Here is a 26,499-nt window from a genome sequence, read left to right on the forward strand (position 1 = left end):
AACTAGGCCAGCAGGGGGGGCAGTTGGGGGTGACCAGGCCAGCATGGGAGGCAGTTAGGGGTGATCAGGCAGGCAGGCAGGTGAGCAGTTATGAGTCAGTGGTCCCGGATTGTGAGATTGTTGGTGTAGGTCTCATCCTGGGGATCAGGCCTAAACCGGCAGTCAGACATCCCCCGAGGGGTACCAGATTGGAGAGGGTGCAGGCTGGGCTGAGGGTATCCCCGCCCCCCCCTCCCCACCTGCACGAATTTCATGCACTGGGCCTCTAGTTAGTTTATGCTTCCTAACTGATATTGTGTCCATTTTGAAACTTCATTGAGTTGTTATTCTGCTTGCTATATTTTTGGCTTTTTTTTTCTTGGCCCTAGGAATTATTTCTGATGCAGGTAACTCAGTAGATTAATGAGGCTTTTTTTTCTTTTTAAAAAATATAAGTTTATATTGATTTCAGAGAGAAAGGAAAAGGGAGAGAGAGATAGAAACATCAATGATGAAAGAGAATCATTGATTGGGTGCCTCCTGCATACCCTCTACTATGAATCGAGCCTGCAACCTGGGCATGTTCAGAATTGAACCGGGATCCTTCAGTCTGCAGGCTGATGCTCTATCCACTGAGCCAAACCAGCTAGGGCAATGGGACGTTTCTTAAATGTTATATAAGTAACTAAGTTACTGACTTAAAGATGATAAAAATTGCTTTTTTCTCAAATAAGCTCTTGATTTAATTTATATTTTAAAGGTTTTCTTCTGGAAACATTAACACACCTTGAGGAATTTACTAACTATAGCTTTTCATGTAGTATTATTAGCAATTAATGAAGTAAGATTTTGCTGATATCTTTAGAGACTATTAAGCAACAATGTTCATCAGATTATGAAGCTTCACACCTTTCTATTTTAAGAAGCTATTTCATCTCAACAGAATATCCCACTTCCATTGGTTAATGTTAGAAATTCAGAATCATTAGCTAAAGTAATTGTTTCATGTGATTGTTCTTTAGAATGTTATAAGCTGTAATAGAATTACTGAATTGAGAGCAATTAATTGGATGTATTTCGAATATATTCTAACCAAATGCTATACCTGTCATCTTTTTTTAAAAAAAATCTTCATTGTTGAAAATAGATCCTCCTCCCCCGTAATTAACCTCTTCCAGCCTGCTCCTGATCACCCCCCCCCCCCGCCCCAGGCCCTCACCACCCCGTTGTCTGTGTCCACGGGTTATTATGCCTGTCATTCTTTTTTTTTTTTTTTTAATATATTTTTATTGATTTCAGAGAGGAATGGAGAGGGAAAGAAAGATAGAAACATTAATGATGAGAGAGAATCATTGATTGGATGCCTCCTGCGCGCTCCCTCATTGGGGATCAAGCCCGCCACCCAGGCATGTGCCCTTGACCAGAATCGAAACTGGGACCCTTCAGTCTGCAGACCGATGCTCTATCCACTGAGCCAAACCGGCTAGAGCTATGCCTGTCATTCTTGACGACCACTTAAAAACTACCAAAAGAAAACTGTTGCTGAATTTTAGTGCCATCAAAACAAACCATCTAGAAAAGTTTTGAAATGCCTCAAATCTATATAGTTTGTACCACCTGAGAATCCAAAAATTTATTTTGGATACTGCCGTTTAAGTATTATCCCAGTGCCCCATAGGTTTAAGGAAGAAAGTGAAAGTTTGAAATACTTTTTCTAAGTTTTTAACACATAAACCACAGAGGTAGGAATAGAATGTATGTCTAGGAGTCATGTGTTAGACCGGGAGTTGAAAATTCAAATACCTTCACTAGAACCACAGAGTGCTCAGATGCGTGGAGACTGCACAGTCTCAGGATTGGAAAAAGAGAAAGGGCTGAGGAATGTGGAGAACTTAAAGGCAAATAGCCTTTTGAAAGGACTAGCCATCATCTAGCTCCCAGGTTGTTGTCCTATGGAAATATGGTTCCAGTAAAACCAGATACTGTGATTTTCAAATGCAGATGTGTAGAATTTTACATAATATAATCACCTAATAAATATTGGTAACTAATTCAAATTTTAATCTTTGTGGATCAAATAAAACACATCAGTGGCCTGTTAGTAAGCAACCTCCGGATGAGATTCTAACATCCTCCATAGATATATAAATGCTATTAAAAATGAAGGATGTTGACATGCTGTCCTTCATTAATATTTATGACCACTCACAGGAAATATTTATAAGAAAACTAGGATATTTCATTAATCAACAGATAGTAGGTGCCCAGTAGGTTGCCACAACATATTCATTACTAAGAATATATTACTTTAGTATGTAATGAATATTCATATTCATTAAAAAGGGTAGATGTATTCACTGCATTTCTCTAGTTTATAAACAGGTTAGTTGAGGCAAAAATAGAATTTCCCGATGGGGTTGTAAATTATTGGTAATAAAATATTAAGAAAGGATCAGAGTTGTATATAGGGGATGATTCTATAAAAGATGAAGGTAGAATAAGAATACTTTCAAGTTATATATAGCATCATGTATTGTTTATTATGCAAAATGGGGGAGAGGGTAGACAGTATAAAGAAGATAAAATGTGAATATTTTATTATTCTAGATTGTAACTTTCAAATTGAAATGTTATGTTTGACAAAGTTGAAATGAAAATTTTATATAGATGTAGGTTAAGAAAAAAAAACCATGCAGAAATATACAGATGCTATGAAATAATTTGTAGTTCCCTGGAGGGTCAGAAGAGAAATTTACAGAATCATGGAGCACAATGTGTCATGTAGCTTCTCCAGACAACACCCAGCATCTGTTCAGTGGATAAAGCAAAGGGCAAGGAATAAGGGCCCATTTCTGTTTCTGTCATTTGTTTCTCTGGGACCAGAGGAACACAGTGTCATCTCTTTGCACTTAGGTCACCCCAGATGTTAAAAAAAAGACAATGTGTTTCCCAGAGGCATTTTGTGCATCAGTTTTGACATTTCTAAACCACTTGCAGAATTTTAAAATTAAGGCTCCCACAAAGGCAGGGGTTGCTATTCTCGCTCCATATTTTACAGATTTTTAATGAAGACTTGAGCTGGCCCTCCACCAGTCAGATGACTATTGGAATATTCTTGTTTGCTTTACATCTCTGCTCATCTCCAAACCCATCATGTTCATTTCTAAGCAATGTTCTTTTTATACACTTTTTCTTTGCATTTAATTCAAATAAAAAAGCAGCTATAGACAGATTCATTATTTAAATTGCAGTCTCTATACTCTCATTTGGAAATTGAGGCATCCAGATATGTCAGGCTGCAGTTGGGTAAAAAGATGAATACGTTCCATGCAACAATCCAGGGGCCCAGCCATCAAGCATGAATTACATGAAGTTCATTTTTCTTTGCATCCTCTACAAGATTTCCTCCACTAGCTTTGAGTGAGATGCTAATTTTATATTTTACTCATATAATTATTTATTCTTTAGAAAAATATAACATAAATGAGGAACTTGTGGATTAAATTTATAGGTAAAAGTATACTTACCTCTGTCTTAGAGTTTGGTGAACATTATGGAAAATAATACTTTCTCTATATACTCTAATTATATGTGAACCTCCACACCAAATCCCCAAATAAAGATAAACACAGAAGAGTCCACACCTTATAAAAAAATCATTCTCTTCTATTAGCTTAATGCCTGACTTTCAAGAAATTCAATAAGTTCATACTATTTAATGTAATCTATTATATAACCTTCTTGGGAATCGACCTCAGTAAATAAAATGTTGATTTTAATTTAATAAAATCATTAATTCCCATTAATTCATTTACATTGAATTACAAGAATATTTTGCATATGTATATATGCACACACACATATGTACACACACACACACACACACATATATACATATCCACACAGGCACATATATGAATAAACATTCATACACACACTATTTTTTTTCTTAGTTTGAAGAGTGATGTATAAATCAGAGGCTCTGGAATATAAAAAACAGAGAAGAAGGAAGCATTATCTGCAAACACTTGGCTGCATTTTATACACTGACTCCCATACGAGGCATGTACTCTTCATGGATATTAGCATATTAGCAAAATCTTACTGGGGAAACAAATGGATTTTAAAAACAAGCCAGCTTTACAAGTTCTCTCGTCCTAAACAACTCCTACAAATACTGTACCTTCCGGAGGGGTTTGAGCTTGGTCTCCATTATGAAGTCATACTTGCAGAGCTCACAGCAGCGCGTGTCTGAGCTCTTGATCCACTGATGGAGGCAGGACTGGTGGACAAAGCGCAGGGTGCCCGTGCAGCGGCAGGGTGTGATGAGGGGGCTCTCTTCATCCCCTTCGCAGTGACAGATCCTGGGGAAGGACACAGCGGCCAGGGTGAGATCTCCCACCAATGGATTTCCTCCCTCATTCATCCCAGGCTGTATTAGGAACTGCACCCTAAGCTTTAGAAGGCATGGCCATTTCATTCCAACTTGGTGCTAGAACTGCATCTATGACCGATATTAATTTTCTTTCATTTGCACAGTCATTGGTTGACTCTTAAGTCATGTTAGGAGGCATTAACACTGCTACGCTTCTACACTAAAGCCAATTTTAACAGCACAACTATTGAGCTGTGTCCCAGCTTAATCTGTTTAACAGGTCAGTGTCTATGGCGTATGCTTTCAAACATAAAAGTTCTAAATTCGAAGTCTTCTAAGGAATGTCGTAATCTGATAATTTCATTCTTTTATTTTGATGATAGATTTACAGGGGCATGGTGTATCATTTAGACATAGGGTATCCTACGAATGAGGAAGAATTCTGAAAAATGTAACATATTACCAAATAATAAAGTGGATATATAATGTCCCACCTAGGAAATCTATATATATATAAGCAATCGTTCAACTGTTCAACCGTTAGACAGTTCGATCATTCGATCAGTAGCTATGACACACACTGACCCACCAGGAGGCAGACGCTCAACTCACAGCCATGGAAACATGGAACAGACAGATGAATCTCAGAGAGAAGGGGGGAGAGGAGAGGGTGGGAGGAGATTAACCAAACATCTTACATGTATACTAGAGGCCTAGTGCATGGATTCATGCATCAGTAGGGTCCCTCGGCCTGGCCTGCAGGGATAGGGCCAAAACCAGCAGTCAGACATCCCCCGAGGGGTCCCAGATTGCAAGAGGGCACAGGCCAGGCCGAGGGACCCCACCAGTATATGAATCCGTGCACTGGGCCTCTAGTATTAGAAATATTTCCCTAGAAAGATGCACACAAATTTGGTCACAATGAATGGCCTAAACTGTCATAACCATCATTGTTTAAAAGTTAAAAAAATTACTGGTTGCATAAAGTTCAAGTAGAGTAAATCCTATTGTTTCAAAATGTTAATTACTACATCTCCCAAGGAATTCAGAGTTCAACTAGTTCACTGAATTACCATGACTTTTAGAGCCATAGATTCACAGTGCATGAAATAATTATTCTCATCTTCAAATTTTAAGACGTAATTAGTTAACCTGAATGTGGTGAATTTAAGTCCTAGTCCTTCAATAAATTCTTATGATTTAATTAGAGGCCCGATGCACACAATTCGTGCATTCAAGGAGCCCCTCAGTCCCGGGGAGTCCTTCAGCCCGGCCTGCATCATCCGGGATCCCTCGCTCCTTACTGCCCGGTGGCCTGCAGTGGAGGCGGGAGAGGCTCCTGCCACCGCGGCTGCGCTCTCCAGCCTTGAGCCTGGCTTCTGGCTGAGCGGAGCTCCCCCTGTGGGAGCACAATGACCACCAAGGGGCAGCTCCTGTGTTGAGCATCTGCTCCTGGTGGTCAGTGCATGTCAGCCACGGGTCTTTCCTTCGTTCAGTCAATTAGCATATTAGGGTTTTATTATATAGGATCAGCTGTTAAAGTTGATAATACCATTAATTAGAAATATTTGCTTGAAATCTGTTCAGAAGCAGGAATGGAGCATTGAAAAATATATCTGTATAGTTACTTTTAGAGTTCAGCGACAGTGGTGCCCTGGAAGAATGTTTAAATTGCTGCTACTGCTCTTTCCTTTTCAGTCTGTGTGCTCCGTTCTCCAGAAGCAGGAGTTTTAAAGAGTGGAGTTTTAAAATACACTTCTATCTACCTCAGCTGCCTCCCCAGGGGAAATGAAATGGCTGCACAGCTTGTTACTGCAGCAAGATACAGGAATTGAAACCCAGCCCTTCCCCAACCTCAAAATAAAGAAGTATGACACAGGGCAGCGGTACTTGAATCTCCGTTTCTTAAGCAAAAATAAAGCGAGCAAAAGCAAACACTGACTTCTAGAGTCCCAGGGGTGGGAGCGGTGGGATGAGAGCATAGTCCACCTTCTCCTGGACCGAGTTAGGAAGGAACAGTGTTGGTTGTGGCAGCACGAACAAATGGCTGATGTGGTGGGGACAAACTGAACATTATCCGAGAACCAATTTTTAATCTAAAAGCCTGAAATACCTCCTCTTTCCAGAGGTGTAGGTTGTAGGGATCAAGGCTTTGTCTACACTGTATCACACCCATTGCCAACTGAGTGTTGGTTGCACCATCAGGCTCAGTAGAAGACTGCTGAGCAAAGGAACTGTTCCGTCAACACTGACTTATTATAAAAGCAACCAGTGAAAGCAAATCGGGTTTCTGTAGCACTTCATTTTGTTGTGATGCTTATCCCTGGAGCCTTTGAAACTTAATGAATTATAGGGCAAGAGAGGTTGATATTTCTTAAGTCCTCGAAACTCTTCTCTCCCTGCTGTTACACAAAGATACTCCCTTAGGTCAGGGGTCAGCAAACTATGGTCTAGTTCTTCCTGCTGCATGTCCTTGTAAATAAAGTTTTATTGAAACACACCCATGCACATTGTTTATGTAGTGTTTAGAGCTGAGTTTGCACTATACCTGCAGAATTGAGAGTTGTTGCAGGGACCATACGGTTGCAAAGACTAACGTATTTACTATCCATCCCTTTACAGAACATGTCTGCTTACTCCCACCTTAAACACTGGCGTTTATGAGTTAAAGACACTGCATGAGTATTTTGAACAATAATAAAAATCCGGCTTACGAAAAATTACCTCAACTTCTGCAAGGAACAGAAGTTGCAGTAAAGGTTACACAGAGAAGCACACAATAAAAGTGAAAGTCCCTCCTGACCTGGCATTGGAGCTGCTGAACCATGAACAGTCTGCAGGGACAGGGAGCACAGTTTCTCATTTGAAAAATAAAAACTAGCAGTTAATGCCATCTGATAATTCATCAACAACAAATAATTGTGTAAAAGGAATACGGCTCAGCCATAAGGAAAGATGAAACACTGCCATTTGTGACAACATGGATGGACCTTGAGAATATTATGCTAAGCAAAATAAATCAGACGGAAAAAAAGGCAAGGACCATATGCTTTCACTCATGCGTGGGATATAAAACTGAAAACAACAAATGAACAAATAAGAAAAAAACTCATAGACACAGACAACAGCATGGTGGGTAGCAGGGGTGAGTGAGGTGGGGAGGGTAGTAAATAGTAAAGGGGATCAAATATACGGTAACGGAAGTAGATTTGACTTTGGGTGGTGGACACACAGTGCAATATACAGATGATGTATCACAGAACTGTACACTTAAAACTTACATGATTTTATTAAGCAATGTCACCCCAGTAAATTTAATTTTAAAATGTCAGAAAGAAAATAGGAATGTGTGAAATGCTGCACAGCTGTCAAGATGATTCTGAGGCTCTGCTTTTTATTGACATGAAAACTAATTTATTCATAAGCAGATTTAAACAATGACCTTGATGGTGACTGAGTTCAAACTGATCTGAACCGTTTACTGACTGTATAGTCCAACTTGCTGTATCTTATAGACTCCTTTAAAAAATTTTTTTGCTGAAACTGTTACCTGAAGTACCACCAGCATTTTTTTTCATAAAATTAAGATTAATTCATTTTCATTCCTATTTCACAAATTTTATTTTTTACATTATTTTAACATTTTGAACTTTTCCCAAATTATCCAAATGATGTTGGATCCCAGGAGACTTTTTAAAACCATGTTGAGATTGTTCTAAATGAATTTAAGAGCTAATTATAAACCTCAGATATCTATTAGAAATAAAAAAATGTGATAATGCCATTACAGAAAGAATTAAACAAATCTTAAATTGATATACTTCATATAAACTACAATTGCTAAATTATAAATGAAAATATAAACATGCTTTTTCCAACAGAATAACTACACACAAAATGATTTCAACAATGAAACTGCATTGTAAAACATTCATAATTTTAATGCATGTTTACCTTATGGAAAATTATAGTTTACGATTTGAGTGATTCTGTAAAATCATTGGTGATCTCCACTGGTGTCATTTTTTGGCATTTTAGCATATGAACTGGCTGCTTAGAATTTAATCAGCATATGTTGAGACTTTCACATTTTATAACTTGAATAAACTTATACTTCTATATTATTTCTAGCTTTCTGTGAAGAGCAGACTACAAAATACCATTTCTGAAATTAAATTTTGAAATTTGTGTGTGCGTGTGTGTGCACTTCAAAAGTTCCTTAATGTTAAGTTTTAAGAAAAGTAGGCTTTTTTTTTTTGTGGGGGAGAGGGGAGGGATCTTATGTATCTCAAAATGACCTCCACTGCTCCCCACCCCTTCTCTTACCAAGGCTACTTGGTTCTGGTAGAATAATTTTTTTCTGCATAAGTTTTAAAAAATAAATCATCAGTGAAAAAAATATTCATGAAGGCCGTAGTGATTATGTAACTTTGGGAATTTTCCCCCCTATTCATTCCTTTGTCATTGCATTCACTCACATTTTCTTGGTTCTTGCTATATGCAAAGGAAATTCAGATAATAGCATCAACATGTAGAGTAAATTGAGAGGGAGAGAAAAGAATTTGCAGGCAGGGACCCCAACTATTACCATCATCTCAGTATTAAGAATCTGGAACACCATGGTGACATTGGGGAGGAGATGGGACACTTGGCCTGCAGAGCGTGCAGAGGTCCCGAGGACCTTGCTGGGTTTCCGTGACTGGCTGTGGCAGCCTGCACATTTGTAATATGGGCCTCCTGAAGGCAGTCACCATCTGCAATCTGCAGACGGCATCTCACGTGCAGGCCTGTCAACTCCCTCTTCCCATGTTCTGTGCCACATTTCCGTTTCTCTTTTGGCAAATCTTTCTGGTATATCCCCTCACATCCTTACCTACATTTTTCTCCATACTTCTCTCTAACTAACTAATCTTTAAGTACAGTAATTATGGATACTGTTATGTTTGTAATGGTTTCATTTGGATATTTTTCTTTATTCAGAACTAATCATCCTACTTTAGAGTTTGGCATTCATTATTTGAATTCACTTTACTAAGCCAAAAAAAAAAATGACTAGAAGACATGTTGGTCAGAGCCATATTGAAAGCTTTGGGTGAGAAATTAGTGCTCAAGTAAATGGGTGGGGAGGTATAATCTCTCTCTCTTTTTGAGAAATACAGCAGAGCAATGGAAGGGGAGCAGACTAAAGAAAGTTTTAGTTTTACTTTAATTTTCTTTTCACAGGTTTCTTGTTCATAAAGCAGAAATGAAGGTGCCAGAGAGGGTTTCCTAAAAAAAAAGGCACATAGACAAGGGAATGTTCCATTGTTAAATGAAGGGTTTTGAGAAGTTGAGAAAGTATGAGGCAAGAAAGTACGATAGAGGATTATCTTTGCAGGGAAGCAGACACAGTTTCTGTGAGCAAGATGTAGAGAAAAAATGACAGTGAAAATCAAAGGTGATGGAGGCAGAGGAAATCACCGTAGCTGGTGCTGGGAGGCCTGAATATCTTCCGTGATATAGGACACAACATATAGGATACACAGATGGCAGGAAGGCATAAGGTTAAGGTCTTATAGAGGCTGTAAATAATTAGAAAGTGCCACTTGGAGAATGTAATGGGAAATTAGCCAAGCATGAATATTAGAACTGTGGAGCAGCCACGGGGTCCCTGGTGAGATGAGACAGCATGGATTTATAGTAGACGATATTAACAGTACATTGTGACTTGGCAGGGTCCAGCAGTCAGACAGCAATCCCACAGGTAGTAGCGTAATCTCACATCTTGAGATCACTGGGACAGAAAAGGGAAGGACAAACGAGGGAAGCATTGTGTGGTGCATCAGAGATTATGGTATGAAAACCATTGGCCATGGGGTCTAGACTCTCACTGAGCAGGAAGGTGAGTGAAACCATTGCATGGTTAATGCATCATGAGAAAAGAATGGGTTTGAGAGACTGTAAATCACAATGTTGGTGGAGAACTGATTTTGAAAGTGGGAGGAAATGCGACAAAAACTGTTTATATGTAGAGTATTTGTGTTTCTCATAGTTGACTTCATATCTCTTTGATTGCATTTTTTCTCATTGTCACAGGAAAAATAATATGGAATAGTTTGGTGCTTGAGACTCATAAGAAGCAAGTCAAATTCTGACTCACATCCTCGCTATTTGTTCCAGGAAACTAGAGAAGTTCTCAGTTTACTCATGTGTAAAGTGAGGTTAAAAATACATTGTAGGGAGTCATGAGGATTAAATCACAAAGTATAATATATGGCACATCGTAGGCAATCATTTGTTAATTTTATTATGGCTAATTTGTCAGTTTTATCACAGGATTAATACTACTGAGATTACTACTACTAATTTGGTTTATCTATGTCATTGCTTTCAGTTTTTTGGAACTCATAGTTTTGAGAAGATAGTTTGTAAGTTGCTTAGAGCAAATGCTTGTGAAACCAAGGTCATGAATTCAGACTCTGCACAGCTGCATTACTTACTGACACATTTGAATCCCCAGGTCAGTCAAGTCAAAGACATGTCTCAAATAAAACTAGGCCAGGGAGTACATTTAGACTGTGTTAGGCTAAATTGGGATTAAATTTAGCTTTGCTCTTCTATACATTGGATGGCCTCAGAGAAGTTTTTTAAACAGTAGGTTTTATTTATTTGTAAAATCTTACATGGCTATCATGAGGCTCAAATAAAATGGGATATATGAGAAAATATTGCAAAGTATAAATGTCATGCCACATTAAGGCCTTATTGTCAATCTATACGTAATCAATAACACCAAGAGAAATTGCTGCTAGGTAACAGATACAATACATCATACACTTTTTATAAAAGCAACTCAATTTTTCATGTCTGCATTTTAGCTTACAGACTGTACATTTTTCTTTTCTTTTCTTTTTTTAAAATATATTTTATTGATTTTTCTACAGAGAGAAAGGGAGAGAGATAGAGAGTCAGAAACATCGATGAGAGAGAAACATCGATCAGCTGCCTCCTGCACACCCCCCACCGGGGATGTGCCCGCAACCCAGGTACATGCCCTTGACCGGAATCGAACCTGGGACCCTCCAGTCCGCAGGCCGACGCTCTATCCACTGCGCCAAACCGGTTTTGGCCAGACTGTACATTTTTCATCGTAAAGAACTGAGATGTAAGAAAGGGAAACATTTTCTCCATCTACTTTATTTCTTTTATCACTTTTCTGCTAAACTACCAACACTCTCCTTACAGCCAAGTTTAAGGAACTTTTCTAAGCTCTTTATCTTTCCTATATCTTTTTGCATGGTTGACTAACCTGTCCCTTAAATTTATCTCTTTTTGACTCATGTGACATTGCTCTTATATTGCTAATCTTAAATTTAAGAAAAGTGGAGTCAGAAGGGCATATAAGATGATTGTAAGGCCCTGCTGGCATGACTCAGTGGTTGAGCACCAACTTGTGAACCAGGAGGTCACAGTTCAGTTCCTGGTCAGGACACATGCCTGGGTTGTGGGCTCAATCCGCAGTAGGGGGCATGCAGAAGGCAGCCAATCAGTGATTCTCTCTCATCCTTGATGTTTCTATCTCTTTCTTCCTGTCCCTTCCTCTCTGAGATCAATAAAAAATATTACAAAAAAAGATGATTGTAGGTTTTGGAATAGTGAATACTTACGGAGGACAGATAAAAAAAAAAGTTAGGATTCTGGAGCCTGAGAAGGTGAGAAATGATAGGGGAGATATCATAGGTGAGCTTTGATGGTGAGAGATGATAGGGGAATAATATGGAATTCACATATGTAAATTCATGGCTCAGACTTTTCTACAATAATTAAAAACTGGGAGAAACTAAGATGGCGGCATAGATAAACACCGGGAAATTGTCGCCTCCCACAACAATTGAAAAATACCGCAAAGGACAGAGCAAACATCATCCAGAACAACAGGAAGGCTGGCTGAGTGTAAATTCTACAACTAGAAGAAAAGAAAAGCACGCTGAGAGCCAGAGAAGCTGCGGAGGTGAAGTGCAGAGGTACGGCGGCGGCTCGCGCGCGCGGAAAGGGGGTGGCACCTGAGGACGCGGCTGTCTTTTTGAATCACAAGCTCCCGACTGCTCTGAACTCCGGTTCCGGGAAGTCTCTGGGGACCCAGGACTCATACGGGGAGAAGCTGGTCTGTCGGGCAGTGGGCGAACTTGAGGGCGGCTTTCCCTCAGAGGTGCTTGCAGCCATTACCGGGACACTGAGACGCGCGACTCCGGGTGGAGAATCAGCCATAGCTGCTTTCTCCGCCCTTTGACTTCCTGAGACCCCGCCCCACCCAGGCTGCGGCAGAGGCTTTTGCATGTGAATGTACCTAACTGCAGCCGAGCCAGGCAGACCCGGAACTTCCAAGAGAAGGCCCAAGGCCCCTCAGCGGCTTGCATTGCTTCACAGCTGAGCCTCTTCGTGGCTCCTGCTGTGTGGCCTCAGGCAGAGGCTGAATTAGCACCTCCTTAGATCCAGGAGCCACTGTACCCAGTGGTCAGAGGGGGACCATCCAGATTGCAACTCCTCAGATCCATAAGGGACACACTCAGGGAGCAGACTCAGTGAGCACCAAAGCCCCACTGAAGCAAGTCTTGCCCCAGAAGGGTGTCTTCAGCACAGAAGTTCTCCCACTTCAGACACAGCTGATTCTCACAGTCAATTGGCCTGGAGGTCAATTCCTCCCAGTGATACCTCCAACAACCAAGGCACCAAGAGTGTCCACCCCAGGTAACTGGGGAGGCTGAGCCACTGGGCCCTACAGGACACCTGGCGCGCAGGGCCACTCTATCAACACAGGGAAGCAGCAAAAATGTGGAGACAAAGAAACAGGTCACAAATGTCAGAAATGGAGGAAAGCAAACGACTGGATATAGAGTTCAAGGCCACATTTATAAGGTTTTTCAAGAATTTTATGGAAACCACCGATAAATTTAATGAATCCCTCAATGAGTATAGTGAGACCATGGAGGACATGAAAAAGGACCAACTAGAAATTAAGCATACACTGACTGAAATAAAGAATAATTTACAGAGATCCAACAGCAGACAAGAGGATCCCAAGAATCAAGTCAAAGATTTGAAATACAAAGAAACAAAAAATACCCAACCGAAAAAGAAAAAAGAAAAGAGATTCCAAAAATATGAAGACAGTGTAAGGAACCTCTGGGACAACTTCAAGCGTACCAACATCAGAATTATAGGGGTACCAGAAGGAGAGAGAGGGCAAGATATTGAAAACCTTTTTGAAGAAATAATGACAGAAAACTTCCCCTACCTGGTGAAAGAAATGAACTTACAAGTCCAGGAAGCACAGAGAACCCCAAACAAAAGGAATCCAAAGAGGACCACACCAAGACACATCATAATTAAAATGCCAAGAGCAAAAGATAAAGAGAGAATCTTAAAAGCAGCAAGAGAAAGACAGTCAGTTACCTACAAGGGAGTACCCGTTCGACTGTCAGCTGATTTCTCAACAGAAACCATGCAGGCCAGAAGAGAGTGGCAAGAAATATTCAAAGAGATGAATAGCAAGAACCTGCAACCAAGATTACTTTATCCAGCAAAGCTATCATTCAGAATAGAAGGTCAGATAAAGAGCTTCACGGATAAGAAAAAGCTAAAGGAGTTCATCACCACCAAACCAGCATTATATGAAATGCTGAAAGGTATTCTTTAAGAAGAGGAAGAAGAAAAAGGAACTCTTACCATTTGCCACAGCATGGATGGAACTGGAGAGCGGATAAATATCACAGGATCTCACTCATTTGTGGACTATAATGAACAACATAAACTGATGAACAAGGACTGATCCAGAGACGGAGAGGCTTTGATTGGACTGTCGGGCCTTGGAGGGAAGGTAGGGGAGGGTGGGGGCAAGGGGGAAAGATCAACCAAAGGACTTATATGCAAGCATATAGGCCTAACCAATGGACATGGACAACGGGGGGGTGAGGGCATGAGCCGGGGGGGGGGGGGAGGGGGGAGGGGGGGTAGAGGGTACACATATGTAATATCTTAATCAATAAAAAATACATTAAAAAATAAAATAAAATAAAAAAAATAATTAAAAACTGTAGGTCAAAGGGGCAACCTTCTAAAGTATGAGTGTAATTATTTGGGGGGACAAATAAAAAGAAATACTAAGTCACATTTAACATCTGAGGGGAGAAAAGGGGAGGGAAGCGAAAATTACATGACAGCTTTCTTTGGATGTGTGAAAGGCTACTGTGTGAAAGGCAACTGGTCTTACTCTGTTCTACAACAGCATCCAATGAGTAACAGTCAAAGGCACAAACAGAGCTTTCAAAAGATGTTAGAAGCTGCCTGAGGAGAGTGTAAATTTTCCATCATTGAAAGTACTCAAGCACAATATGGCTGACATAGTGTTAAAGCAATGGTTTTCAACCTCTGTGCCACAAGAATTTTTAAAACATGCAATATCTGACTATTTGGTCAGGGGCACTGACCTTTTTTCCCCCCTTATATTTCAAATAAAAAAATGACAACAGCCAACACAACAATAGACATCTGGTGTGAATCAATCAAAATTATATCTATTTTTTGTCAGACCAGCAAAAAACATATTTTTGGTGTGCCGCAGAATTTTAGTAATTAGCTCATGTGTGCCATGAAATAAAAAAAGTTGAAAATCACTGTATTAAAGGAACACAACCTCATATCCCGTTTCTAACGTTGCAATCCACTATTCTTCCTTTCCCACAGACTGATTTCTACACCACCACCACCATTTCTTTATCAGCATTTCCTCTTTGCTTATCCTGGAAATTTTGTACTTAGCCTTTTTTTTTCCTTCTATACTGACTATCCTTTTGTAGGAAGGCAATCTAGGCCCACAACTTCAAGCATTGCTCCTGGATTTGTGATTCTAAAACATCCATCTCCAAAAACAACCTCTGCCCCTCTAATAGCAAAAAACTCCAGCCAGTTTTCTAACTTCAATAACAGGGTATCCCCAATGGGACACTTACTATTTCCTATATCTCATCTTCTCCAAAATAGCTTTTCATCCCAAAGATGCCATTCAATACATATCCCATTCTCTTGGTTTGCCTTTATCTTTCAACCTTCCATGTACTTCAGATTGCATATTGAAATTGTCATTAATGTGGCAATATTTTTCTCCCTCAGTGTTTTCCATATCTTCCTCATTTTCATCCTAACTGTCACCTCTCTAGTAGTTTTGAATGGTCAATTATCAATTACCTTTGACACAAACTATCTTTAAGGTTTTGCTCCTTCCAAATCATTTTTAAAACATACAGTTATTCTTAATATACGGCCACTCTTTAAGAACTCTATCATCGCCGAAACCGGTTTGGCTCAGTGGATAGAGTGTCGGCCTGTGGACTGAAAGGTCCCGGGTTCAGTTCCGGTCAAGGCCATGTACCTGGGTTGTGGGCATATCCCCAGTGGGAGATGTGCAGGAGGCAGCTGATCGATGTTTCTCTCTCATCGATGTTTCTATATCTCTATCTCTCTCCCTTCCTCTCTGTAAAAAATCAATAAAATATATTAAAAAAAAGAACTCTATCATCAATCAAATAAAATCACCTGATTTTTATTATGACCTTCCATAATCCAAATTTCCCTTGACCATACTATTGTCGTTATTTCCCACTAATCCCTAACATACAGGCCTAGTAGCCTCTTATAATATTTACCAGATCATAAGCTATAACTTTTGCCACAAATAAATTACCACTGTGCCAAGATCTTGCTTCCTCTGAGCCTAGAGGGCCTAGAGGGCAGTGTAAAGGTCTTGGGTGTGTTATCCATTAATCCCAGTTAACTCACAAATGTTGTCATGTTCTGTTTGTGTCCCGATGTGACGAACGTTGGGAAACGCTGGTGTGGTTGTTACAAGTACAATAAGCATTACAATCATAGTTCTTCATATGTATGTTGTTAAGTTACTTGTATTTTCAAGTTCCTCATCAATAAAATAAAGTAGCAGCATCTACTTCATAAGACTATTTATAAGCAGCGGGAAGGCCGGGGAGGGTTGGGGGGCAGGAGGTAGGGGGGTAAGAGATCAACTAAAGGACTTGTATGCATGCATATAAGCATAAACAATGGACATAAGACACTGGGGGATAGGGGAGGCTAGGGGACTGTCTAGGGCGGGGGGATAAAATGGACACATATGTAATACCCTTTGTAATACTTTAAGCAATAAATAAAAAAAAGACTATTTATAAGGATTAAGTTAATTGTCAATAAAGGATAAGTATTTTTTTTTAAAGGTAATGCTCAGATGGTTATTTTGCCAGCCTGCTGCATTCTGGTGATGTGTGCCTCTGAGGATTTCCTCAAATAGAATCTCATATTCTTGAGACCCTCCCTCTCTTGATAACACCACATCTAAGTGGAAGCTATCCTAAGACTCACAGCATTAATGCAACAGCTTCTAAATCTTCTTCCCCTATAATGTTCCCTTCATTTCTTGAGGTTTCATTGCTCTTAAATTGTGTTCCGTATAGTCCTTTTCCTTTGTTAATTGTCTAATCTATCTAAGTTCTTCTATTATGAGCTGAATAAATTCCTATTTATTAATTTTTTTGGGGGGGGGCAGGATCTTCTCTGTATGGAAGGAACAGCATGATATTAAGAGTAATTTATATGGTAAGAGTGTTAAAAATTCAGGGTAAAAATGGCAAATTGCTAGACCATAAATGGCCTGGGAATGGTATAGCTTAAGGTATTACTTGAACATAGTTTAAGGCATTACAGAGCACAAACCAAAAGAGAGAGCTTAGGAAGATGATTTAGCAATTCTCAGAAATTGTTACCAACTACCAGCGTTTTGTTTATGTTTCGGGAAAATTCACTTATAATGAAAGTGAGAAATGCATGATCCTTGCACATACCCTTTACTCTTTCATTAACATTTGAGGAACCAAACTGTGGTATACCAATTTTATACCCTCTCTGAGCATCAGAGGAAGTCAAGCAAACTGATCCGATAAAGAAAGGAGAAGTAGCTCTTATTTAATAAGTAGAGAAGAAGATGGACAGCATTTAATAATAGTATTCTTACTAACAGCTGTTTCCAGCAACTCTGATTGACATGGAATCAGCATACATTTTTGGATTTCAAAATACAAGCAACCTTAAATCAGATTCTCTTTAAAGAAATGAAGCTAAGCATTATAAGCTACCATCCAGCCTGAGATTAAAAATATCTTGTAAACTCTAATTAAAAATATAATTATGATATAAGGATAAAAATTTAATGACAGCTAATACAATTTTTATAATCATAAGATTGGCCATTCTGAATCTACAACCTCCTTAATATCTACAGATGAGTGACAGCGTTTCCCACACAAGTGATTTTTTAGTGTTTACTTTTCTCAAAGGAGTATTTTCAACTAAAACAACAACAACCCTGCTACATAGAATGACTTCCTGAGTTTAATTTCATGCCCTAATTTGTCACCACTGACTTGGTCAACACTTCACACCATCTGCACAGGCTGGAGGGAATGATCAATACCAAAGACAATGGCAGAGCAATGTCCCTAGCTCCTAGCTTGATCCTGGAGCTGATCCAAAGTCACAACTAATCAGCTGCATTTTCTTCCCACTAGATCTCACACTGATGAAAAACGTGGAGAAGAAAATGATCACCTTGCTGTGCCAGTAATGAAAGCAGAGGAGGCCAAGTCCTCTTTGTATTCAAAGGTTATTGTGGTTGTGTGAGCAGCAATGGATTGGGAATATTCTATTTAAATTGCTCTGCTTGTGGCCCTCATCACCTCTGGTTATGATTCAATTTTATTGATAACAGGACCTGTGTTATCATCTAGCCTAGTGATCCAGTCTCATAGGGGGCTAGGCCCTCCTTGGGGACTTTCTGAAGGCTCCATGAGTTCATGGAGTACATTAGATGTTTTCCCCCCTGTATGAAGGCATGTGCCACCCCTCGAGTCCCAGCCGCAAGTGCCCAATAACAGAATAGATCTTTCTCACTAGTCTTAGGGTCAGCTCAAAGTGTCCAAATCCTCCAAGTCAGGAAAGATAAAAATGTGGAATGTTCCCTTTTAGATAATCCCTATAAAATGATTTTCTCTACATTCTCACACATCGCAAACATTCATTTTATATGTAAGCTTTGAGATCTTTTGGGGTTTGTTTGTAAGATTGACAAAATTAAACTAGAGATATTTCTATGCAAGTAATTTTAAAGTTAATAGGCTCAATTTTTATTACCTGCATATATTGAAATGGAAAGAAAAACAAAAGGGCAGATAATACACACTCATTTGCTTTCTGTGTAGGTATAAATAAATATATTTGGTCAGATACAGAGTAGGGCTTTGGTACATATATAATAATAGCCCTATCAGAAAAAATATCATGATAACTCTTTAGTCTTCTTCTTCTCTCCACGTGGCAGAGACTCTTTATTCAAATTGTTTTTGTGATAGCTCTTTCTTTGTGATTGCTAAGTGTTTGAATCCTCATAACCTCATTCTCAACCAAGACTTCCTTCTGTTTCTTGTTCATTCATTAATCTTATCTGGCTGAGCATTACATCAAAGGAAGTCTCAAGTCTCATGGATAATTGACAAAGTAATTTATTTACAGACAACCAAGAATGCACTGAATGAATTAGAAATATACTTCTGCATACAAATTTTCCTATACAGGCAAGTAAGTCTCTCAGCAAAATATCGATGTTTTACAGTAGTTCCAGTACTTTTTAAAAATATATTTTTATTGATTTCAGAGAGAAAGGGAGAGGAAGAGAGAGATAGAAACATCAATGATGAGAGAGAATAATTGATTGTCTGCCTCCTGCACAGTCCCCACTGGTGACTGAGCCCACAACCCAGGCATGTGTCCTGACCAGGAATTGAACTGTGACCTCCTGGTTCATAGGTTGTTACTCAACAAATGAGCCATGGTGGCTGGGAAGTTCCAGAACTCTGAATGAAGAATGGTCGGTCTTAATTCATTCACTCACTTATTTATCCATGTGTTCATTTATTTATTTGATCATTCTCTCAAGAAATAATTTGTTGCATATTTACTATGTGCAAGATCAGACAGGGTGCTGTGATAAATAAAAAGATAAATAAGCCTCAGGCTTTGTGCCCTTCATGGAGCTTATACTTGCATAGTTTACACATTGGACAATTGCACAGTTAGCTAGAATCCAAGTTACAATGTGATGTGTGTCATATCGAGTGCTGTTATAAGCGAGGGAGATAAAGATAAAGTACATATTGGGGGTAGGGAGTGGTTAAGCCTAATGGAAGATGCAGTATGTGAAATAAAATTGGATCCTGGATGGAATTTTGGCAGATGGAGATGGAAGCTGGTAGAGGACTCCAGACGTAGAAGATATTTTGCAGTGAATGCTTAGAAGTAGAATTGACCGGGTAATCTGGTCAAGTATGTGGCCAAGTTTGAAAGCAACTGAAAAGTTAGGGTGGGATGTCATGTTGAAGAATAAAGTAAGATTTAGAGAGCCTAAAATACATTTTCTTAATCCAGTGCCAACATGAAAACACACACACACGAACACACATAAAATGCTTTAATTCTATTCAATTGTAACAGCAGCTCACTAAAGAATTTGGTGGAAATGTAGACAGTTGCACCAATATGGAAAACAGTATGGAATTTCCTAAAAAATTTAAAAAATCAAACTGCCTTTTGAACCAGAGATACCAGTCCTAGGAATATAGTCTAAGAATCCCGAAACACCAATCAGAAAGAGTATATGTTCATGGAAGCACTATTTACAATAGCTAAGATCTGGAAATAGCCCAAGTGCCCATCAGTAGATGAGTGGATAAAAAAGCTTTGGTACATTACACAATGGAATACTATGCAGCTATAAAAAAGGATATCTTACCCTTTGAGACAGCATGGAGGGACCTGGAGAGTATTATACTAGTGAAATAAGCCGGTCAGAGAAAGACAAGTATCACATGATCTCACTTATATGTGGAATCTAATGAATAAAATAAACTGACGGGGAAAAAAAGTCCAGAGGCATGGAAGCATATAATAGACTGACAGATCTCAGAGGAAAAGGGGGTGGAGGCGGTGGGGGCGGATAACAAAAGAACTTCTATGCTTATATGCATAATCCATGGACACAGACAATAGTGTGGTGAAGGCCTAGGGTGGAGTGGGAACTGGAAGGGAGCAATGGGGAGGAAATGGGGGACATCTGTAATTCAACAATAAAGATAAAAAATAAAAAAAATAAATTAATAAAAAAGTTGAGCCCTGCTGGCATGGCTCAATGGTTGAACATTAACCTATGAACCATGAGGTCACGGTTTGATTCCCAGTCAGGGCACATGCCCAGGTTGTGGGTTTGATCCCCAGTGTGGGCGTGCAGGAGGCAGCCAATCAGCGATTCCCTCTCATCACTGATGTTTCTATCTTTCTCTTCATCTCCCTTCTTCTCTGAAGTCAATAAAAATAGAGTTAAAAAAGTAAAATACAACCAGCTTGTCTATGTCTCCCCCCAAAAATAATTAATCTAGCTGTCACTTCAGATATTACAAAGAAAAAGAAGAGGATATTATAAAAGTTAAAGTCAACAATAATAAAAGCAAGAACTAGTGTAATAGTTGTGAAAACAGAAAAGAGAACAGGAGACTATGAAGTAAAGTTGGTAAAACTCAGGCATCAATTTGGGAAAAGAAAAGGGGATGAACCATGGGAGAATGGGAGTGAAGGACAGATTACACTCACTTTAGGGTTTTAATTAAAGCTCCTCAGGACAGATGCTCAAGATCAATCTACTTATAGGGCATCTGAGCATTTGTTTGTCACTACAGGTACCATTTGGAAACCATGATGTTCATAATTTAACTTTTACCTTAGTCACACTGTATGGAGACAGTCATTTTGAAAAGTCGAAGGAAGTAATTCTATACTATCTTGAATTTAAAATATTTCAGTGAATAATTACATTTGAAAAATACTTTTTCCTAAAAGTGGTAGAATTACCAATAACAATTATTGCAAGGAATAATTATATTTAAAATATATTTTATAACTAGCAATAGAATTACAAATATGTAAATTAATAATGTAGTTACTTACTTCCTCTTTCTGATTCATATTTTCCTAGTGTGTAAGTAAATCCAGAATGACTTTTATACCATTTGTTTTTTCCAGTCATTTGTTTCTTGATCATCAGCACAAAGTACAATTTTGTGGAACTAAATTAAAATGCCTTATAAAAATAAAATTATGTTTTATTAAGAATCCTGAGAAAACAGAATTTAGACAAAAACCTTTAAGATTGTTTTTTTTTCTGACAGGTTTCATTCGTCAAAAGCTATGTGTAGAACTTTACATCTTGTGATTAAGAAACATAAATAAAAACATAGAATTATCCTATTAAACTTATATGCATAAAAATGATTCAAAGGAAATACATAAAAATCTGGGTAATTAAGTTTAAAATAGGAGTTTCCTCTATTTTAAATTTTCTTTACAATAACCACAACTAACAATAGAGAGATTGGAGGATATTTTTCCGGCTCCACTTCCCTTTCTTTTTTCTTATTCTCTAGTAGATTAACCAAGTTATAAATATTAGAGAGACATATATCTGAGCAAGTGGAAAGTGCCTTGTCTGTTATCAGGCCATGCGCATTGCTTTCCTGCGCTTTTCCTGTCCAGCTTCAGGTGTCACCCTTTTAATATTTTGGTTACACAGTAACCAAAGGATTTCCATGTAACAATCAAATGTACTTTAACAGAAATATAAATTTAAGGTGTTAATCCTATTTGCAAGTCTCCATTCTATACCCCAAATACCTATCAATTGGAAAGACAGAAAAGTAAGAAGAATACTTTGTCCCACGCCTTCACTCTATACACATATACCAATGTTGGGAATAACTTGTATTGTCTGAATGTAAGTATGTAAACTTTCTATTTCATGTTGGGTATGGTCTACATCTATGGTCTATGCAAGTATGGGTATTCTGACATTTCATGTAGGTGTATGAGGTTCTGCTTCAGTTTCTTAGAAGCTAAAACCTATTTACCCTGTTACATGCTAGCTGCAAGGGGTGTCTTCAACTGCATCATTAGTATTTAACCTGGCTGGATTTGTGGGTGTGTCTAAACTTCCTCCATTCTCATCACTGTCCACTGAGTCTTTCTCTAGCCTTCATTTGCATCTTTGAATTTTCATCATCTTTTGACCTTTCTCCTTCTTGGACAAAATTTTCCACTATGAAATAATCTAAATGATAAATTGATATCATTTTTCTTCCACATCCAATATGAATGTACTTAAATAATCATGTATGCCAGGTGCAACCATTACATATAGCTCTTCCCTGATATCTTTGCCTTTCTGTTATGTCTCTAAAGCAGCTGTCTTGTTTGAAAATAGAAACACTGAAAAAATTTAAAATGTGCAACTTCAATATAGAGTTTAATGAAAGGTAAAGTAGACTTTTTATTTTCATGCACAAACTCCAAAAGTGAAAAGTGCAAGTGCTAAAGTGCAAACCTCAAGTATGGTGGAGTGTGTATGTATAAATGTATATGTAATACATACACATGCACATACATGTGTGTATTATAAGCTGTTGAGTTGGCTCCAATTCCTGACATTGCTATGAACCGGTGATGTCCTTAATATCCTGTCCTCAACAGCCCTGCTCAGCTCCTATAGACAACTCATGCCTATGGCTTCTTTTATGGAGTCAATCCATCTTATATTTGGCCTTCTATTTTCTCCGTTTACAGAGTAAGGCAAAAGGAGATTTATAGTTGTTCATATGGAAAATAATACAATAATTAATAAATAATAACACAAGAATAAACTCTGTTTCATGTACTCAAAACTGTAAACCTTCCCTGTTTATACATATATATGTCTGAGTGTATATATGTGTATATATAGTCATCCTTTGGTATCTGTGGGAGATTGGTTCCAGAATCCCTGACAGATACCAAAATCTATGGGTGCTCAAGTCCCCTATATAAAATGGTATAGATTTGCATATAACTTACACAATCCTCTCCTATATTTTAAACTATATCTACATTACTTCTAATACTAATACAATGTGAATGTGATGTACATGGTTGTCATACTGTATTTAGGGAATAATGACAAGAAAAAAATGGTACATGTTCAGTACAGACACAACCATGATAGGCCTAACTACATAGCACATGCCAGCAACAACATAACTACTTCCCCCAAATATGTTTGACCCATGGTTGGTTGAATCCTCAGATGTGGAACCCATGGATATGGAGGGCCAACTGTAGAAACATATAGACACATAGATATGTATGTATATGTGTCTATACCTATAGTAAATCAAATCATTTTTTAAAAGGAAATAGAAAATCATCAAATACCAACAAACATCATGGCACTTATTTGCTTGATGTTTGGCTGTCCCTCATGCACAGACTTACTTTAGGCCCTTTCCCTTGTACTCTATCTAAAGCACCGCTCTTTACCCTCCTGTGGCATGAACACACGCTCTTACACTGCCTGTCTTCTTATCTGTAGTCTCTACTGCAGTGGTTCTCAAACTGGTGTGCATCAGACTCACATAGACGGCCAGTTACTACCTAGATGGCTGAGCCCCACTCGGAGAGTTTCTGATTCCATAGTTCTAGGTTGGGGCCCAATAATGCGTGTTTAACAAGTTCCCAGGTAATTGTGATGCTACTGGTATAGGGACTGTACTTTGAGAGCCATGGATTTAGTTTTAGGCATGTGTTTTTAAACTGTAGTGTCAGAAACTTGCACACAGATGAGAAATTTGAGTTTTAATCCAAGGTGGAAGCTGTTAAAAGCAACTATATCTTTTATTTACCAATAGAGTTGTCAAGTTTGAGAATCAATGTCCCAAACGACCTCAGAAATTGTGGCTCACCCCCAGGCTCCATTCTAGTGTGTCCAGTTGATAGAAGTGCTGCCTAGTGGACCTCCTACCCAAGTACAGTTCTTGCAATATATTATCATACTGCCTCCTTTTGCTTCGCTTGACATTGGGCTAAAAATCAGTGACTCTCAGCCCTGGGTGCTCATTCAAATAATCTCTGGACCCATGGTGAGACATCACTTCTGAGGGATATGAAAGGGGTCCTGACAGCAACTAGTTTTTTAACTTCTCAGGTGAGTTTACCATGCAGTCCAGATTGAGAACCACTGGGTGTGGTGAGCTCTCTGATCCTTGCAAGTCTATCTGGTAGAAATTCGAGGCTTTCGAATGCTGACTGCAACCAGGACTCCTCTGATGCATGGACATTTTGACAGTGTGTATGACTTCCATTTCATTCTAGCTATTTTTCTGTCTTTATTCTTCTTTTATTTTTATTTTTCATTGCTGCTATCTTGCAGTGTGGCAAAACATTTTCATTTGGTTGTGAGCATCTTAGATCAAAGAGTGTGAAATAAAGATGTCAGAGTTGGTTAAGGCGAGGCTCAGAAGGGCCAAAATAAAAACAAAGTCTGGCAAGTGAAGCAGAAAGCAGAGAGGTTTTGATGATCACTTGTTAGATAACCATGAAGGGAAGAAGGAAATGTTCAGCATAATGTCTAAAGTAAAATCCACCTCCTAGAAGCTTCCCAAACACAGGGGCTTTTGGATTATGGCCTCTTTGGTTCTGCATGAACCTGGGAGTGAATGAAGGAGAACAAAGAGACTCCTGGGGTCCTTGCATGACAAAGGTGGGAAGGAGAGCACTCAGCTGAGCTGAGTGTAAGTCTGTCAGAGTGTGATAAACAAATGCCAGCTCCCCCAGGCTGTCCCAGGGGCATTTACATTTTTGAACCAAACCAGATACACTGGTATTTAAATTTACCTTCGTCAGAGAACCATTGCAGAAGATTTGAAATGACTGTGCAACCATTGTGCTATAAGGAAGATGAGGACCTAAATGGTAATCACAAATGGAGGAAATGTTCAAGCTATAAATAAATTGTCAGATATAAATCATAATTAGGAACCAGAAAGCACTGTACTCAATATTTATGATTTTAAAATACACAGTATCCATTTTCTGTTTGCATAAATATATAGGATACATAATTTACTATATACATGATTTACTATATACATAATGGTTTAAAAATGAATTTGTGTAAGAGAAGGGGAAGGGTTTCTATTTTATTTTTGAGACAGAGGAGAAATTCCATATTGTCAATCATATATGCTTATTAAAGGAAGCACATAGTTCAAACTAACTGTAATCCTGAACAAATATTGTGGGTTTTTTTAAAGTTCAAAACATATCGTTCTTAAATAAAGAAGTAGACAAACTCTATCTGATTGATATTCCTTCTTATTTAGTATTTTGCACTTTGGTATAATTGGGCATAATAAACTTAGAAATTAACAAAGACAAGATAAATGTAGCACAGTATAAACAGCTTTATAATATGTAAATACTAACTTATATGTCTAAAGGAGCATCATGCTTCTATTTTCTTTTGCCTGAAATCAGGTTGGAAAATTCCTGATCTTAAAATCTACTTTAAGATAGTTGTATAAACAGGGAAATATCTATTTTTTTATTTTTTCCTTTCTAAAAGACAACTTGCTAAATAATTGGCCTATAGAGTACTTGTTATTTCCAAAAATCAGAATGACCTGTTTTTCCAAATTAAAAGGTAATTAATCAAATCCACTTGGTTTTGGTCATGTAATATAATTTACCAGTCAAGACAATCAGTATTATTGATGATACTGTCATTCTATTCCTGAAAAGATTATCTCCCAAAATTGAGAACAATTATAGGAAAAAAGAAACTGCCAAGGACAAGGCATGTTTTTGAAAGATATATTAAAAATATATAAAATAATGCCTTTTATACAAGTCTTTTTATTTCTCTCATAGGTTTCGTGTGTGTGTGTGTGTGTGTGTGTGTGTACATATATCAGTGTCAAAATACAAATTACTGAGATAAATGCTAATAGACTGTGTGAAATCACACTAAATGTTTATAACATTAAAATGTGTTGTTATAAACGTTTTTCTTTTATTTGTTGGAGAAACTTTAGTCTGTAAAATAAAGTAGCATAGTATCTATCTGAATTTTTACCAAGGATGGCAATAAATAAAATTATTCATTTCAACGAAGGAAATAGTTCCAAAACGTTGAT

The 26,499-nt window shown here is 38.3% G+C and overlaps 1 protein-coding gene across 1 annotated transcript in view; it reads right to left on the reverse strand.

Moving 5' to 3' along the window:
- The window catches only part of MARCHF1 (membrane associated ring-CH-type finger 1), a gene marked incomplete at its 5' end in the record, with an annotated part of 361,070 nt that overhangs the window by 38,831 nt on the left and 295,740 nt on the right, over positions 1-26,499 (reverse strand). Inside the window, 1 exon segment of the mRNA XM_081091749.1 lies at positions 4,163-4,343. Within this exon segment, the coding sequence (XP_080947875.1) occupies positions 4,163-4,343 (181 nt within the window).

This window comes from Myotis nattereri (assembly GCF_964212035.1).
Source record: "Myotis nattereri genome assembly, chromosome: 5".
NCBI lineage: Eukaryota > Metazoa > Chordata > Mammalia > Chiroptera > Vespertilionidae > Myotis > Myotis nattereri.